The sequence below is a fragment of the Amphiprion ocellaris genome, chromosome 2 (genome assembly GCF_022539595.1).
Source record: "Amphiprion ocellaris isolate individual 3 ecotype Okinawa chromosome 2, ASM2253959v1, whole genome shotgun sequence".
Classification (NCBI taxonomy): Eukaryota; Metazoa; Chordata; class Actinopteri; family Pomacentridae; genus Amphiprion; species Amphiprion ocellaris.
Window position 1 is genome coordinate 22,816,366 of NC_072767.1, and position 17,625 is coordinate 22,833,990.

Genomic DNA, 17,625 nt, shown 5'->3' on the forward strand with positions numbered 1-17,625 from the left:
CTGTTTAGCAGCTGTAGTTTACTCAGTTATCACAGATCTTTTATATTGTAGCTGGAATGTAACATATTTATTATCTAAAGAGAAAGTTTTGTTTCAGTTAGTTTATAATCTATAATATTAGGAGTAAATTCCATTTATGTGCTTTGTATTTTTTTGGGTGAAAGTAGCAAATGAAAAAATATAAATAATTCAAAGAACCAATATTTTGGTTTTCCGTTTTCTTTTGAGGAAATCCTAGAAGTAGAATAACTTTATGATGCATTTACTAACAATAATACAGTAATATAAAGATGACTGTAAATTATTCTCTGCTTTTGCATGGAACTAAATAACAGAATAGTTACCAGCCTGTTTGCAGGCAAAACTGACTGGAGTCTTGGTAATATTATAGAAGTTTGTAAGCAGTGACTAGTGGTTGCCTGCTAATACTAATTGGTACAGTGAGCTAAAACATGTTTAAACCAGAAATCAGTATTTTGAAGCTGGAATTAGGACTAGACACAAGATAGTTGTTGTCTCACAGTAAGAGTTACATTTAAAAACATCATGAATGAAACTGCAGCCACAACATCACATCCTGTCTCTGTTTTAGACATCAAACTATTAGTGGACAGCTGCGGTTTCTGGGAGATTTATAGGTCAACCTGTCTATTCATTTATATTTTTTTATCATAAGTAAACCACTATGATCTGCAGCTTTAACAGTCCTCAACAGCTTTTGCCATCTTTCTTTGAAATAACCTTCAGTATAAGATAAAGGCTGAACAAACTCAATAGTGATATAGTACATAAAGAACCATTGATCTTCCTCTCATGTGAGAAAAAGACTTTGAATATAAGATTACAGCATACAGATGGCTGGATTCCAGCCTGGTCTAACCAACCTGCTTTGATATTTTCCTTCCCTGCTGCCCAGAAAAGGGTTCAGGCTTCCTGTCACACAGTTTTGTGAACCATTTTTCTCAGTCTGAGGCTGTGGGCTAAAAGACTACTCCGTCTCCTTCTGTAAAAGCATGCTGATGAATTAGCTCAGGCATATTTCTGTACCACCCGCTGCCTTCTTTCTTCTTCCTCTTTGTGCATAGAAACCTAAACCTGAACTTGTCAGTCCCTCACTGAAGTGTTCCAACCCTGCACTTACTGTAGAAAGAGCTTGTATTATTAATTCGAGCGAGCCCCACTGCGTTCCCCTGAGGACAACGGTTTATTATCTATAGCTAAGCAGCTCTCAGTCTGTCCTTACGGATGAACATGGAAATAAAACGCATAGCCAGCTCGTGTGGATGAGCTCTGTGTCCAGAGGAAGGAACCCCAGAGCAGGAGAAAAATCAAAGCAAACACAACTCCAGTCCGGCCCCAAAGCCAAAGGATCGTCTGTGCGTATCCCTGAATAATTCATACTATGGATCATGTTTAAGTCATAAATGGGATTACAAATTTACAGCAGTTTTTCCCGTATGTTGTTCACTAACAGGCCGAGTGGAAACAAGGCAGAGACACCACAGCAAATGACTAATTAGCCAGAGAACAAAAGGCTTCTCACTTTTAAAGGATGCATCTGTGTATTTTCTGCTCTCAGCATTGTGTGATATCAGTGAAATGCATCTCTAATAATTCTAATTATTATTTCAGAAGAGCGTAATGAATTCAGCTGCATGCTGTCTGTATATTCTGGACGTCTTAAAATAAACAGATTCAATTACGCTTTGTGCTGTTGCTGTCCTCAACAAAGCTTTCTCAGCTTTTGCAGCAAACGCATGCTGTGTTCTGAAGCTAAATTTGCTCTGAAGTCAACTTTGATCAGACTCCAGATAAATTATTGAGCATGATAGTCTATGCAACACTAAGAGTATGAACACCGCGGCCCCTCACACAAAAGAAGACGTTGTTGTATTGCTTTTTGATCATGTGGTCGTGTGTGTGCTCTCACATACCTGCGAGAGCTGAGATGGATGAACATGTCCCACGATGCATTAGGGAAGAAAAGAGGAAAAAAATGTTGTCAGAATAAAAGAAACCATGCCTTCAACATGAATATTTTGACTATACAGTGATCCAGCTGGTGTCTTGTTCATGGCAGCTTATTCACTTATAGTTTTTTCATTTTTCTTTCAGCAGAGAAATGATTCATTTCATGTATCTGGTTGGTTTGGAGCTAACAGAATAGGAAGGTAATTAGACAGAGCACTGATTGCAGCTAAAGGATAAACACACAAAGAAAGCAAACTGTATCGGCTGAAGAAAACAAGGCCGGAGTCCCGCCTACACAGTTCTGACTGACAAGTGAGCCCTTGGAAACACAATATCACACACAGAGCTTAGCAACAGAGAAAGGAGACACAAACAAGATGGAACAAATACACCATTATCCTTTTTTTTAGATTAGTGATGCAAAATAAAGAGTACATTTACATGCAATTAAATATGTATTTGTGGATGTGTGTGTGTTCTATTTTAACAACAACTGAAACCGTAAAACAGCAACTTAGAATCTTCGGGTTCCTGAGAGAAGCTTTATAATCGATGGGATCCCAGATACTTTAAATATTAAACATGTTCCTGAGAGCTTTCATCATGGCGTCTCTGCACCACTGTTTGTCTTAAGTACATCTACACTGTTTACTTATTTATCTCTGCATCAGTCCATTTGCTCCCTTAGCTTGATAAAGCTCCTTTTACTACACTCGGTGTTTCACTGAGCCCACAAAACCACTTCATTAATTCATGTGTCCATGCATCTGGGGTACATGCTTAGGTTTCCTGTGGAGCACCAGTCCCACCCACTAAACGATCACACACATATGTTCACTTCCTTCAGCTGGTTTCAGTGCCAAGTCTGAGCTTTAAAATATTGATGGCAGACATTTCTGTTTGCCTCTCTGTCTGCCTCTGCATAGATGCCATGTATAGGAGGAGATGCAGAGGAGAGAAGCTCCAGTCAGCAGGTGCAGATGAGTGACAGCTCTTACTTCTCAGAGGCAGGATGTCGCCTCTTATGGACTGAGCATTTAGAATTACTGTTCATATGCATTTACTATGCACCTCAGTGGGTTCTAGTCTCCTCCTCTCTGAAGTAAACCTCCATTAACCTTCTGAACTCCAAGTAATTTCTTGGTGTTTTTTTTTTTTTTTTTGCTCCTGTCATTTTTATTCACTGTGGGCTCATTTTTAAGGGCAACATAAAGTCCTGCACTTCTGTGGAAACAGCACAACCATACTGAGAAGTAGAGAGAACTCAAAAATGTCTCCTGTGAAGTACAACACAGTTCTATTACAGTAAATCTTATTTTTTAATTTCCAAAAAGTTGAATATTTGCTTCATAAAAAAAACTAAAAAACTTCAATGTGCATGTACAACGATTTACCAAGTGTCCACAGGCATTAGCAATACTGGAAAAGATTGTGACATTTACAAATTAATATTTTTAATTTGTTTTTTTGTTTGCTTCCTATCTGCAGTGTGCAAACACAGCCTGCAGTTCAGCCCAGTTCAGTCAAAATGTCCCTGAATTTCTATTATGTGACTTTTGGTTGCAGCTGAGTAACTCATGGCTTCACAGTTGCTCCGAGGAATAGAGAATTTTTCCTTTTTTACAGAATATGGGTAATGCAATTGTTTGGGTTTTTTTGGCCAATTTTTATATGAGATCTGCAGAATAAAGTGACTTTGATGTAATATTGTGCTTTTAAGCTTAGATTTGGTTAATTTTCCTGATGGAACCTTACATTACACATGATGCATTCAAGGACCGTCCCGAAGTTATTAAATGTCTCGGTTGCAAATCATGACAACTTGTGACTGTTTGTTGTCAATATAATGAAATGTGAGTAATCATGTAGCTAGCCGAGTCTGTATTTTCGGTTTGTAGCCCCTGAGAATGTGTACAATCGCAGAACTTTACTTTCGTTTTTGCACGTATTTCACTCCTGGCTATCCATTTATCTGTTTTATTGAATGCCAACAGAGGCGAGATATTTTAAAATTACCTTCTCACAATTTCCAAAACATAAAGAGAACAATGGTATTGTAACGGATAAAATAAATGGATATAATTCTACTTTGTAAAGTACTTCAAACCTTCAGATAATTTTTTGAGCAGAGCCAGATCAGTTGCTCAGAACACAACTGTGAGGTGTTTCCATTCTACCAGCTTTAATATTTCAGCATTGCCTTCAACAAGATCTGAATCCTTTAACCCTCTCTGCTGTTGAGAATGCTTCCTGTGTTCGACTGGACAACTCACGACATTAACATAGGTATGATTAGCCACTTAATTCCTTCCATTAATGAACCTCTGAGATAACGCAACTACTAAAATACATTTTTATGAACATTACTTTGTTGCATAAATCTACTTATCATTTCTGCACTTGCCAGTGCTATAGTGCTGTCTGTTTATCATTCTTTATTCTTATCTCACTGACTTCCCTGTCTCCTCCTCCATCTTATCGTTGAGCTCTGCAAATAAGCCTGAAAGCTGAAGCTTTACTTCATGCAGATCCCCCTGCTGCCATCCACATATCACAAGCAGAATGTGTGCTCTGTGGAGCCTGAGGCTACACACTTACAGCTCTGCAACACTGTGGACTGCAACCGACCGAGGCTGTTGCTGACCAGCTGAAGGTGATGCAAAAGCTATTGACGCACTTGGTGAAGTGAAAAATACTGCAGCTCCTCTCCAGAATTGTATTAACCAAATTGATCTGTAGGTTTGTTGGTTTATCATGATTCCTGTGCAACTTTTGTAGCTGAAAACACTTGTTCTTTGGCTCATCCACTAACACATAACTCAAGCACCACAAGTATGTTGATAGATTTGTATATTTTACACTTTATTCTGCACAAGTTAGTGATCTGCTCTTGAGTAGAATATGCCCATGTGTTAGTGGGAAACTTCTCACATATTGGAAACTGTTTATAAAAGCTAAACAGCCTTAATGGAGCTCTTAACTGGCATTAGATACTTGGCTGGAGCTCTAACATCAAACGTCATGTATTCACAGTCTATAACAGCTTAGACTGGGTACTATTTCGATATTACACAGGTTCAGACAGTCAGCAGTATGTATTTTACAGCGTGCAACACTGAGCCACAAGTGAGAAGGAGATGTGATAATAACCACTACAACACCTCTGCGTTTACAGCCTGGCACAAAATCAATGACTGCTGTCTTATCGAGAAATCAGTACAGGATGCTCGCCTGCCTCTGACCTTGCAGCTCTAACAAAGTGATGCTTCTCTGTGTGTGTGAGCAGATAACGTGTGTGTGTGGTTGACTATTTGATTCTGCATGCGCGTATTTGTGATCAAGGTCCATGTAGTGTGCGTTTCTGTGAAGTCGCCCTTTTTTTTTCCAACTCAACAGTCAAAACTGTTGCCATAGTAACAGCACATAACGCCTCTGCTTGCTGTTATGTCACTGACCCTGACTTTTGACCTCTGAGAGGTGTCGGCTGCTGTACATCCCACTAACATACCGAGAGACTGAATTAATAATCTTTTTAACACGGTTTCCTCACAGCGACTGAATTTTTCATTTCTTCATTGCTTCTCATTGTTTTTTCTACTTTAGGAACATTGTCGTGCTCATGTATGTGTGTGTTTGTGTACTGTGGGATGTTACTGTACATCCTGTAGCAACTCTAGATGCCAACAAGGAAGTGTGCAGAAGCAAGAAATTCATTTCACACATGTGAACTTGCTATAATATGCAATATCGACACAGAACACGTGTGAAACAGCATCACTTACTTTGAAATCTACAGTTTTTTTTTCTTTTTTAAAGCAAGTTCTCGGTAGCTTATGACACATTTTCTGCCTTTTCTTGTTCTCTTCACAACATTTAGGTTGATGTTTTTTTAATGTTGTCACATTTGCATTTACATTTGCTTTAACATTAAACACTTTTGAAAAATGTTTATTGAAAAAGTGAAGTAGTGGTCTTTCTAACAGCCAGATGGTTAAGAAACATGCAATGTGACAACAACATCTCTGCTTTCCCCTCCTCTCTCTCCTCTTTGTGTCTACACTGTTTAACAGTGCAAAACGTCTCCTCGATATCTCAAACCAACAACAAATAGAAGGAATGACTTTTTAAAAAAATGACTTTTATGATGACTCCCAGTCAAAAAGTCTCAATCAAGCTGACAGTGCAGAATTTACAGCAAAGCTGAAAATGTACAGATATCCCAGTAGTATAATGAGAGTAATTGACCTGTGTTGAAGCATTGACAAACTAAGTCATGATCTGAATTATCTATTTATGACAAATTATTTAAGCTTGAATGCTTGCTCAATATTTTACAAGAAACAACCATTCCTGGCTTAAGTGTGTTGCTGTAGAAAAAGTAACCCCACCACATAGTTGTCATAATCTACCTCAACAAGAAGTCTATTGGATGTTCACATTAAATCCTAAATCTCCTCTCCTATTGGTTGAGCACTTTATTACACTGAGTTTTGTTGAGTACTACAATGACATATGGTTTTCCTGATGTCTACACTGTATTGTATCACAGATGTTTTGTCATTGTAAAGTCTTTTTGTTATTGGTTTGGGTGTTCATGTGGATGTTGCTATGACACCACTTGCCTTGACACTTTTATAGGTCTAGCACACTCCTTCGCGGCAACAGCACAACTCAACAGAAGCAACGTCTTCCAAAAACTGCTTGGAATGGCTCTAGAAACATGACGGAGAGCCCAAGGTCTCCAAACTTCCAAGATCACAATCTGTTTGAGCATCTGCAGGATTTGGTGGACAAAGCTAAATCCACAGAGGCCCCACTTTGCAACCCACAGGACCCAAAGGAGCTGCTGCTAACATCCTGGTGCCTGAAACCTCAGGACAACTGCAGAAGTCCTGCGTCACCTCATTACAGGCAGCCCTTTGGTAAACCCGTTGGTAATAAGCTGTTTGACTCTCATGGTTGCTCATTTTTGTAAGTTTGAAGTAAATAATGACAAATATGCACTGATTTGGGTGTTTGAACCCTTTTTTCATACTTTGGATAATAAAAATGCTTTAAAATAAGACTTTTGTACCAGAGAACAAAGAAAATTACAAAATCTTTTTTGATGAAGTCTTCCTTTCTTGTAGTTCTAGGACGGATCACTACCCATAATCATACAATCTCGTGTAGCTGTTGCAGGCTATGAGATGAAACCAGAACAAGGAAATACTCCTCACTGATCTGACCTTTACCTTCTAACCTGAGCTCTGCTTTTATGGATTACACTGAGAGAAGCGGAAAAAGGCTCCTGGCTGCACTGAAAACAATATATTTTAGTTTTACCCTTAAATGTCACATGCTTTGACAAAATATTGTTCAGTTTCTGCTCTGGACGACTTGTGCAGTTTACTCTCTTGATATTGATGCTCTGTTTGGTTATATCCAGGAGTGTTTTCTCCCAGCCTTGCTAAATAAATAGAGAAGACACCCCATCAGCTCTTATCTGAGTGTCTCAGAGCTGAGGTTGTGGTTGGCAGCGTGACTCTGCAGTCTTTCAGACCTGCTGAGTGGCTCTTTGTTAAGACCTACACACAGTGCACACACACAAAAGCATAAACAAGCATTTAACTCTGTGTTGAATCTGTGTTGCTACAACAACCAAGAGCGCTCTCAATACTTGGCAAAAATGACTAATAAACAAGATTGGCAGAGCCGCTCGGAGACTTCCCAAATGTTTTCTCCATTTTTCACAGTTAAATCACAGCCTCCCAAACAGGGTGAGTACTGGCTGTGTTGTGTTGGTTGATACTGTTTACTGTCAGAGGATCTGCACCAGTAAATTTCACTCTGTGCCTTGAAATCTGCTTAAAAAATCACTACAGGGCAGGAAATAAAAGGCAAAGCACGGACATTTTTGCACTGCAGAAAAACTTCTTCACCTGAACCTCAGAGTTATCAAGTTCACCCAGAAATCACCGGCGCTGGCGTGATAAAAGCTGCCATTGTCCTTTCAGTAGCAGCCAGATTCCCTTCAAATATAAATGATTCAGCTCCTTCCCCCATTTTCCCCTCTTTATTCTCCATCCTTCTGATCCTCATTCTTCTTTCTTTCAGTCCAAGCCATTACTGGCCCTATAAACACCTTCAGCGGCGGCATTTCTTTCTGCCTCCCATCTCCATTTGTCATGCATGAAATCTTTTAATGGAGTTAACCAATGGGAGAATAATGGAGCAGCCAGATGGGGATCCATCTAATCCCTCGTCATTCTGTATATTTTTAAAATAGAAACAAAGACTCTGAGTTCGTCGGGATATTACTGCTTCACTTCCATACTGGCTCGAGGGTTATAGAGACTGTCATGTTCCTTTAAGGACACAAGGTCAATCGCTACAACCTGTTGTCAGTTTGTTTTTGAAGTCATATCCGGACGTCCAGAGATTAAAAGAAATTCACATTTAAAGGAGCAGTTTGTAGGATTTACGGGGTTTCATTGGTAAAAATGGAAAAAATATATTTAAAATTAGGTTTACATTTGTATTTAATCACCTGAAAATAAGAATTGTGTTATAGTGACCTTAAAATGAGCACTTCATGACTAGAGATTAAGCAGATCGTCTTTGATGGAATCTGCCATGTTGCACTGCCATGTTTCTACAGTAGCCCAGAATGGACAAACCAAACACTGGCTCTAAAGAGGGCGTTTGTGTTCCAGTAAATACCCCTTACTGCTCCTTTAAAATGATATTTCCACTCAGTAAAATCTTTAAGAATCTATTTATAGTTTTCTGGTTTTTAAACTGGTACCAGTAGTTGTGTTTTCATTAGGGATGTCTGAACACAACCGGCATTTCACAGACATCATCACTAATTTTCCTACCTTGCTTTAATAAGTAAAAAAAAAGTCATTTTCCTCTTCTAAATTACCCCTAAGTAGTAAATTTGTCAACGATCCTCCATTCAGACATGTGAGACTTCTGTATCTTCACAATTGTCAAACCACCTCATTACAGGGGAGGAAAATAAACAATATTTGTGGTGCATAAAGCATTTAAATACTTGCTTTAAAAAAGGCATCTGGGTGTCTGCTCAGAAACCAGGTCTCAGTTTCTCAGGATAATCCACAGACTGTTTTGCAGTTTTATTTTCCCTTCGGGAGAGGATTGATTTTGTTCACAGGGAGATTTTTGGAAAGTAAATTTCAAGACCAGTGAATAGAAAAACTTTAATGAAGACATTTTGCTACAAATAAAATAACTCCAGAGCAAAAATGCATGAAAAATACAGTGTATTTATAATATAGTGACCTCTGAAATTTGAGCTTTAATTTTTTTGAGTGTATTAAAGGATATGGAGTTTATATTTCCTATCTGGGATATGATCTAATTGGCTATTAGAGAAAGAAGATTTTTTGAGTTTTAAGGAAGAGCAGTGTTTTACCTGGGGAGCTGCAATGTTGAGCCCAGGGTTGGCCAGTTCAAACCTCTCCTGGGATTTCTCTCTGGCCAGACGGGCTGCTTCCTTCACCTCCTTAAACTGCTCTGCAAACTGCAGGTGGCAGAAGAGAAGAGATAGAAATCACACTCTGTCTGCCAACAAACCTGTAAACTTGTTGCTGCAAGAAACATAGTCTTCGACAGATTCATTCACTCCTCCTACATTCTGCCACTTCTTTATCATGTATCTTCACTCTAGAGAAAGATCATGAATATGTGATGGGTTTATTCCTCTTGTATTGTGGTGTTAGTCGACTCTATATTTGCCAACATGCCAAATCTGGAGAAAACAGGATAAGGGATTCTGTTAACAGCAGGAAAGGTCACGTTATTGCAGAACAAATGTTTTCTCATAGCAAATGTGAAATCTTGGAGATCAAACAAAATGTCTGATGAAAAATGCACCCTTGCTAGAAGAAGCCATCTACATGGTGACAGAAAAATGGTGTATTTCCATATGTACATATCTCTGTGAGAGCAGATGTAAATCAAACGCAGAGGCATTAGGTGCTGATACAACATGTTCTAATACAAAATGAAAATACTGCCTGTCCTCTACTGCTTCAGTGTCTCTTCCTCCAATCTCTTCTTTCTATGCAACAGCTAATAAATGAAAGACCTTTTGAAGCTTCTTCGTTGAGTGTTGCTGGAGTGTGTGTGAGTAGTGTTAACCTGCTGCAGCTGCTGCTCTGTGGAGAAGCCCAGACCGTAGACGGTGTTGGCCCGGCTGTCGGCCCACTGGCCAAACTTCTGGGAGGTTTTGGTGAAAGTCATGTTGGGGGTGATGGTGCTGTTGATGATGGCCTGAAACCACAGAGGACAACAAAAATAATATGATTAACAAGTAGAAAATTGAACCATGTGGGAAAAGTGGGACGTTTTTTGAGAGGAATAAAACCATGTTGCACAGAGCATTATCACTTGTAAAATGTGATGATCGGAGTACGTTTGTCTGTCTGTCTGTGCACAACATAACTCAAAAACGGACAAACGGATTTGGATGAAATTTTCAGGGAACATCAGAAATGACACAAGCACCACCTGATTAGATTTTATAGTCTTATAGTTTGGTCCATGGATTTCTTAAAGATTTCTGACGATCACGTGATTGTGATCCTACTACAAATCCACCATTGTGGACTTATCAGGAATTATCTGTCAGAAATGATACAAGGAACAATTGATTAAATTGTGGGGGTGTTTCCAATTCCCATCTATTCCCGCCGCCCGCTACATATTTAGGTCACGCGATTCGGTATCCGCACATAACGTACACATGCATAACACACACCTGTGCTCAGCACAACGTCATTTTGTTTGTGGGTACATCTATATTAAATGGCCACATACTATAGTGCCCTGATTTCTGCCACAAACTTTTTCAAGATTTCAGCTGTTGGAAATGGTACGACTGAGCAGCCTTGGTGGAGTACTGCGCTGTCTGAGTGCTTTTCTCGTTCAAAACTGTTTCACCTCTCAAAAAGTGCATAACTCATTACTATTTCCTATTATGAACAATCAAAAACACATACTTAAAAAGGTTATATTGAAAATACAAGTCCCAAAGTAGAATCAAAATGAAGTAAAAGTAAATGCATCTGTGATTACTGACACACAAGTTAGAAAACCTGTGATCACTGTTAAAAAACGGAGAACACCTGTGATTCCCAGTCCTGGAAGTTCCAACTTCCAAAGCCCAATTGTACATATATGGCTATAAAATTAGCTTTGAGCACCAGAACTTCCTCAGTTTTAGATCTATGGGGTATCTCTGTCATCATGTCTCCATCATGGCTTGATAAATGTGATCTTCATTAAGTTGACAGAGGATACAGGAAGATTGGCAACTAAATTAAAAATCAGGTGATACACAACTGCAGAAGTAATTCAGAGACAGACATCAGTGCACTACTTACAAAATTTAGCTGGGCGAGTACTTCCAACTTAGCACAGGGGTTATTAATGGAAATCAAAGTTGCTGTGACAGCTGAGACAGTCTGAAGGACATTGTACAACATCAGCCTCTCTGAACAGCATCCAATATAAAAGCTCTTCTTACTATTCAGCACATGACTGCAAGATTAAAACAAGAGCTGGTTTAATCTGCAGTTTAAAGGAGTTGAACGAATGAATGCTGATGCATGTTGAAAGCATATTCTTTGTTCAAATGAGACCAAGATATATTTGTTTGGTTCAGATGGGCTCCTGCATGTCTGGCGCGAACCTGGTCAGGAAAACCACAGTGAACGCTTAGTCCTCACAGTAACACATGGAGGTGAAAGTGTGATGAACTGGGTCATTTACAGATAAATACCTATGGATATACCAAAATATGGCTGACAAGATGACTCCCAGTCTGCAGATGCTTGGCAGAACAGAATTATTTCAGCATGACAATGATCCAAAATCACAAAAGTTTCTAAAGAAGAAAAAACCTAAAACTGTGATCTGACCAAGTATGTCGCCTGACTTGAATTCAATACATTTGAGGTTTTTTGAAGAGAAAGGTCAAGGAAGTCAACCTCTTTAGCAAAAGGCAACTGAAAATACAGTCTCAGAAGCATCTCTCCAGATATCTGTGCAATGCTGGTCATATGAATCAAGGACAAAACATAAAAGATTTGAATCTCAGTAGTGAAAAGTGTGCTGACTCAAAATAAGTTCCTATGTTATTAATATATTATTTCTAAACTGTCAGGGTTTAATTTCACATGAGAACAAATGTCTACTCTTCAACTTAGAAGTAATGCGGTTGCTGTAGGAAGATACAACGCTGAATAATTTGGCATTTTACTGATGGTGTGTACTTGCTCCTGTACAATTTATAAACCCAAACATGAATCTGAGATATGGACAGCAAAAATCTGAAATATTTCTTTCCATCTGCAGTATTTTCATTTCACAAATAATCAAAATTTTTAGTTGACTCCATTAGTTGGTTCATCCATTAATGATGAAGGTTAAGATGCATTGCCTTCATTTTTGTCACATCTAGTTTGCGTATGAACACAGAGGCATGTAAAAAAAAAAAATGTTTCAAGTAAAAGAAGATTCTTTTCAGCGTCAAATAATTTGCAGAATATACAGAACAAAGAAGGACGGACATGAATAACTCCTGTCACCTTTAAATGCCAAATTCATTACAGCCCACTGTTATTTTTCATTTGCCCAGAGTTGACCGGCAAACACACTGATCTTCATCTGAGTAACAAGAAGCCAACTATCCTCTGTGCTGCAGCTCATCACTATGAACAGGAGGTGGTGGAGCTCCACGCTTTGCTTTAGATTCTCATTAGCAATAATAAATAACACAGCACGACTAATATCACAAGTCACATTTAGATTACGGGGGTCATGTGATTCTGGAGCCTTTCAAGTTGTGTCACTTACAGTTATTATGGAAATCTGCTGGAGAACTGTTCATGCAAATCGGCACAAAATAACTAACAAGCAGGCCACAGAGAGACAGCAAAGTAGGAGAGCTTGTTGTGGTGTGCGGTGATCTGTTCAGCAATATTCTCAAGTGAGCAGTCTGATAAGGCGGATTTGTTGCCAAATTATTTCTTTCGTCTAGTCTCCAAAAGCCTCTGGTCTCAGGGTGGCAAATTGGCACAACTGGCTGATAACAACAAAGTACAGTGTTTTCTCTGAGTTTCACTTGCTAACAAGATATGCCGTTAGTGTTTGGATCCCAGGTGCTTTAGCGCTGCTGTGGATGCCGCATTACAGATGCGTGTTATAAATACTCTGCTGACTATGTGTGCATTTGACTAATGCGTTTCCACCCATGACAGCTCTATCCAAACAGCAAGCAGATCTATTTACATTTATTTGAAGGATCTCAGGATACGATCCACAAAGTGGGCTGAATAAAATGAAAGTCGGGAGAATGTGATACCTCACAACTGAAGAGTCTCTACCCAAATGTAATACTAATAGCAGGACAGGAAAACATCACCAGCTGCCTGCTGAAGGCAACAGAAAGTGCAGCAAGGCAAAAGAGGTGTAATACATCCTTTAACAAAGATTTTTAAAAAATGGCTAAATGTAAATTTGAGTTGGCTTTTCATGCAGTCCCAGTACATTTCATGGTTGCCTCATTTGACAGAAACAATAATCAACACAGAAATTTCTTCTGACACTCGAACCCTCTGAACCCCAAAGATTGCTGGCTGGTTTAAAAGGCATGTGGTCTTTTTAAAAAATGTCCAAATTACATAATTTATCAGAGGTAAAAACTGTAAAAACAGAAATAATCATCAAATTCTAACTTTCCAAGTCTTCCTGAACTGCTCATTGGTAATGTGCTTGCCCACTGAAAAACATAACCAAATTTAGCCTTCTGTGATATTTTATCAGAATCACTTTATTTTATTTGCCAAAAGTCAACCATTTGCTTTAACTATATTCTGTTAAAAAAAATACATAAATAAACAAAACAAAACAAGAAAACAAAAAAAATCCATTAGTGTGACCAACAGTTATGGCAGACAGAAAATTCAATTGCCTTTCAGATTAACTGGGTTGAACTGCAGGATGTGTTTACACAGAGCAGATATGAGACAAGTTTGTAAGTAATAAAATATTTACAGTGTCTACAGTGTTACCTTATTGATGGCACAAGTGGTCACTTAGAAAAAGGCTGTAAATGTTGATTCTGTTTTCTTTTGAATTTTTTGTAAAATAAATAATCAAAGAAATTCCACTTTTTGTATTCTCTTTAATTCTAGTCATGGTTGTGCTGCTTCCATAGCGGTTCAGGACTTTATATTGCAGTGAAAATGAGCCCAGAGTGAGGGAAAATGTGTCAGGAGCAAAGAAACATCCGGAAACTGCTTGAGGGTTTGAGGGTTAAAATCTATCAATGCTTATTTAAAAAAAAAAATAAATAAAAAATTTTTCAAAAACACGCTTTACTGGTCCACTTCTAAAGAAAACCTCAGCAGAATCACTTTTTACCTGACAGGCTGCTGTAACACCAGAATGACTCCACACTGACCAGTAATAAGCTACATGCCCCTACCTGTGACACCAACTGGCCCCTCTGTGACTCTACACACACACACACACACCACACACACACACACACACACACACACACACACACACACACACACACACACACACACACACACACACACACACACACACACACACACACGCACTAGAGGTCATAAAGTATTTCTAGGCTACACTTTATACATTTCCCATTACATGTGATGTGTCTCAGCGATGTGAGCCTTAAACAGAATATTAGCACAGATGTGTGCGTGTGTGAAACATGGGAATATAAATGCATCTTGGATGTGTGTGTCTTTGTGTGTCGGGCTCCCACCTTCGTCCCGCCCACGCTGATGATGCGGTAGACGCTGCGGCTGGCATCGTAGAAGAAGGACACGGTGACGGCGTGTTTGCTGGCCGGCAGCCAGTTGCGTTTGGTGGCCGGGTCGATCTGGAAGACATGAGCTCTGGCGCTGAAGATGGGCTGCTCCCTTTAAGGACAGGAGAACAGAATAAATTCAGTTAATGTTTCGGGTGATTGAATGTCATATTATTTACTAAACACTATATATTTAGACAGACTGGTTGCCCTTCATGAAGGAACTGTGTGCTCAGATGAAGCTTTTTCAGTTTCTGGCTTTGGCTGCCACCGTTTCCAGCACTCATCTGGGTGTTTAGTAAGTAGTAAATGAAAACATACAGTATATTTAATTTATGCACACTGCAGTCACAATACAACAACATAAAACCACTAAAATCAACCCACTAAGCCCACGTACAGATACAAACATACAGATGTTACAGGAAACCACATTTCTTAGCATTGCATGAAAGAAATACAAAACCTAACCATGACAGAATTATGACTGTTAAATGAGACGCTTTACTTCTAATGCCTGATCTGCAATTATGACACAAGCAATAGTACATAACTACACATCTTCCTAATCAAACTCATAGGTCATTTTGTTTGTTAATTTAAAAGTCCAGTAGTATCATGCAATTTAAAAGCAAGTTCCATTTTTAAACTGAACGTGTTTACAGAGTCAAGTCCTAAAATGTGAATTAAGAGTATCAGTGATGACGATTTTCATCATAACCATTCAAAAGGTGTTGGTTTTTTTTTTTTTTTTTTGTCCACGCTGCATTTTCTTCATGCTGATGGCAATCAATAGTGTTGTTTTTCATCATTCTGTGCTTCTTATTTTCCCAGGAGTGTTCCCTCTCTGTGGTGGAGCTCTAATCTCCCAGCTGATGATTTCTCTATTAAAATAATTGTGTCCTGTATTGAACTGAAGCTTACTTTAGAAACATAAATCTAGTTTCTACCCTTGTTTCATGGCGAGGAGCAGTTATCCAGGAACTCTCAGCCTGCAAATATCTACTTCTTTTGTTCGTTTAACAAGAAAAGCCAGAAAAAAATTTAAAGTTGCAGAAGAATAACATCATAGTGGCAAAAAACAGACAGCATACTAGATTTAACATAGAAAAGATGATATAAAATAAAAACATTACATGAGAGGAGGAGTTCAAGCAGTCGAGCATGTAGCATCTGCTGGACTGCATCAATCTGTGGAACTACTTTGCCATCTATCATTCTGTGCCAACGAGTCACTTTCGTCAGGAGGTAAATTTATCACCTTCGGTGTGAGCTCTTCATTTGTCACTCAGGTCTGTCACAGAGGGAGAGGTGAGCCGGAGGTCGCGTGTTACATGTGTCGTTTTTTAGGAGACATAAATCTGTATGCGTGTGATGCTGCTCGCTGAGCCAGTTTCTCAGCAGAGAAACTCACCTCAGGGGTTCTGAACAGAAAAAAAGGACCAGACTGTCACTTTAAGTCTACAGCAAACCCCATTTTTCATTATAAAAGGTTTCGTTCTCACAAGTCAAGTCAAGCCAAGCCAGCTTGTTTACATTGCCCCTTTCATACGCAGGTAAATTCACATGGATTAACAATAACACATGGATTACCAGAGAAATACACAAAGATACACATCCACATACATAACCTACCAAAATGAAGAATTATTTGAAGAGTAATATTAAAAAAAAAAGACAGTTGCAGCAGATCTCAGATCATCCAGCAGTTTGTTAAAGAAATCAGCATGACAGTGACCAAATGCACCTTCACCTGATTTACTTTTAATTCTAGTTTCATTCAGAAGACTCATACTTGATGATGTGGAAAAACTGATTGGCGAATGAGAAGGTCGAAAACATCTTCGGGAGTCACGTCATGTAGTGCTTTGTAAATGAGCAGTAATCAATACTACGCTGTACCAGCAGCCTGTGTCATGTTCTCGGTGCAGGTGTAATGTTTTGTACTTTCCTGACTCTCCTGCTGCAGCACTCTGAGCTGGAACTGTCAGCATCTACAGTTTTCTAAAAAAAAAACAAAAAAAAAACGCCTGCAAAATTACAGTCATCTCATCTCCTGGTGCTGAATGTATGGAGCAATTCTTCAGAGTCAATTACCAAGAAAGGCATTTAGATTTTTTGCCTTATCCTCTCTAGTAATACTAGTTGTGGTTTTATTTTCACATTCGTCACTATAATTCCCTACACAATTGCACACTGAAAACAGGTTTACATTCACTCATGTCTGTCTTAAAATCACACTGAAAAGCCCACATAATTAAGTTGTGTTTGGATGCTCCTGTACTTCTGTGGTTCTCTTCTCGACCAATTGTAATGTCTCAATTTCAGAAAATTACCCCTAATTTTGTTTCCTGGAGCAAATATTGTTTAAAAAAGAAAGAAAAAGAAGACAAAACAAAACAGAGAAACAGTAACTTTCAGGTTTAAAACACTAGTTATGTCTGACTCAGACTAGCTGTAGGTTCTAAATAATGGATTCATGTTTATCTGCATATCTGACAATATAAAAAAATATTCGTATCAGTTATTTCCATACATTTTTAGACATATAAACTGACTGCAGTAAATTTGTGAATATTTCTGACTGATTTAGATATTGTTAAAATAAATTCCAGTCGATGCTCTGAGCAGGCCAGCATCACAGTTCATGTCAGCATCGAGTGCTGTGTTGTGTTGTGTTCGTGCCCAACAGTCTCATCACAGGAAGTGTAATGTGTAAGGCAACGTAACTCTAACACATCAAGCGACAACATTTTTTGGTGTTTCTTGTGTTGTTTACAGGGTACATCTGACATTAG

General features: G+C 38.8%; 1 protein-coding gene across 3 annotated transcripts in view; it reads right to left on the bottom strand.

Annotated features, from left to right (window-relative positions):
* The window catches only part of homer3b (homer scaffold protein 3b), a 60,991-nt gene that overhangs the window by 21,454 nt on the left and 21,912 nt on the right, over positions 1-17,625 (bottom strand). For 2 of the 3 annotated variants that reach the window (XM_055018707.1, XM_023278215.3), the window contains 4 exons: positions 14,783-14,939; positions 10,120-10,251; positions 9,392-9,499; positions 1,935-1,943 (listed from right to left, as the gene is read on the bottom strand). In XM_055018707.1, coding sequence (XP_054874682.1) covers positions 1,935-1,943; positions 9,392-9,499; positions 10,120-10,251; positions 14,783-14,939 — 406 coding nt within the window. The remainder of the gene's footprint in view (positions 1-1,934; positions 1,944-9,391; positions 9,500-10,119; positions 10,252-14,782; positions 14,940-17,625) is intronic. The other variant, XM_055018711.1, reaches the window with a different exon arrangement.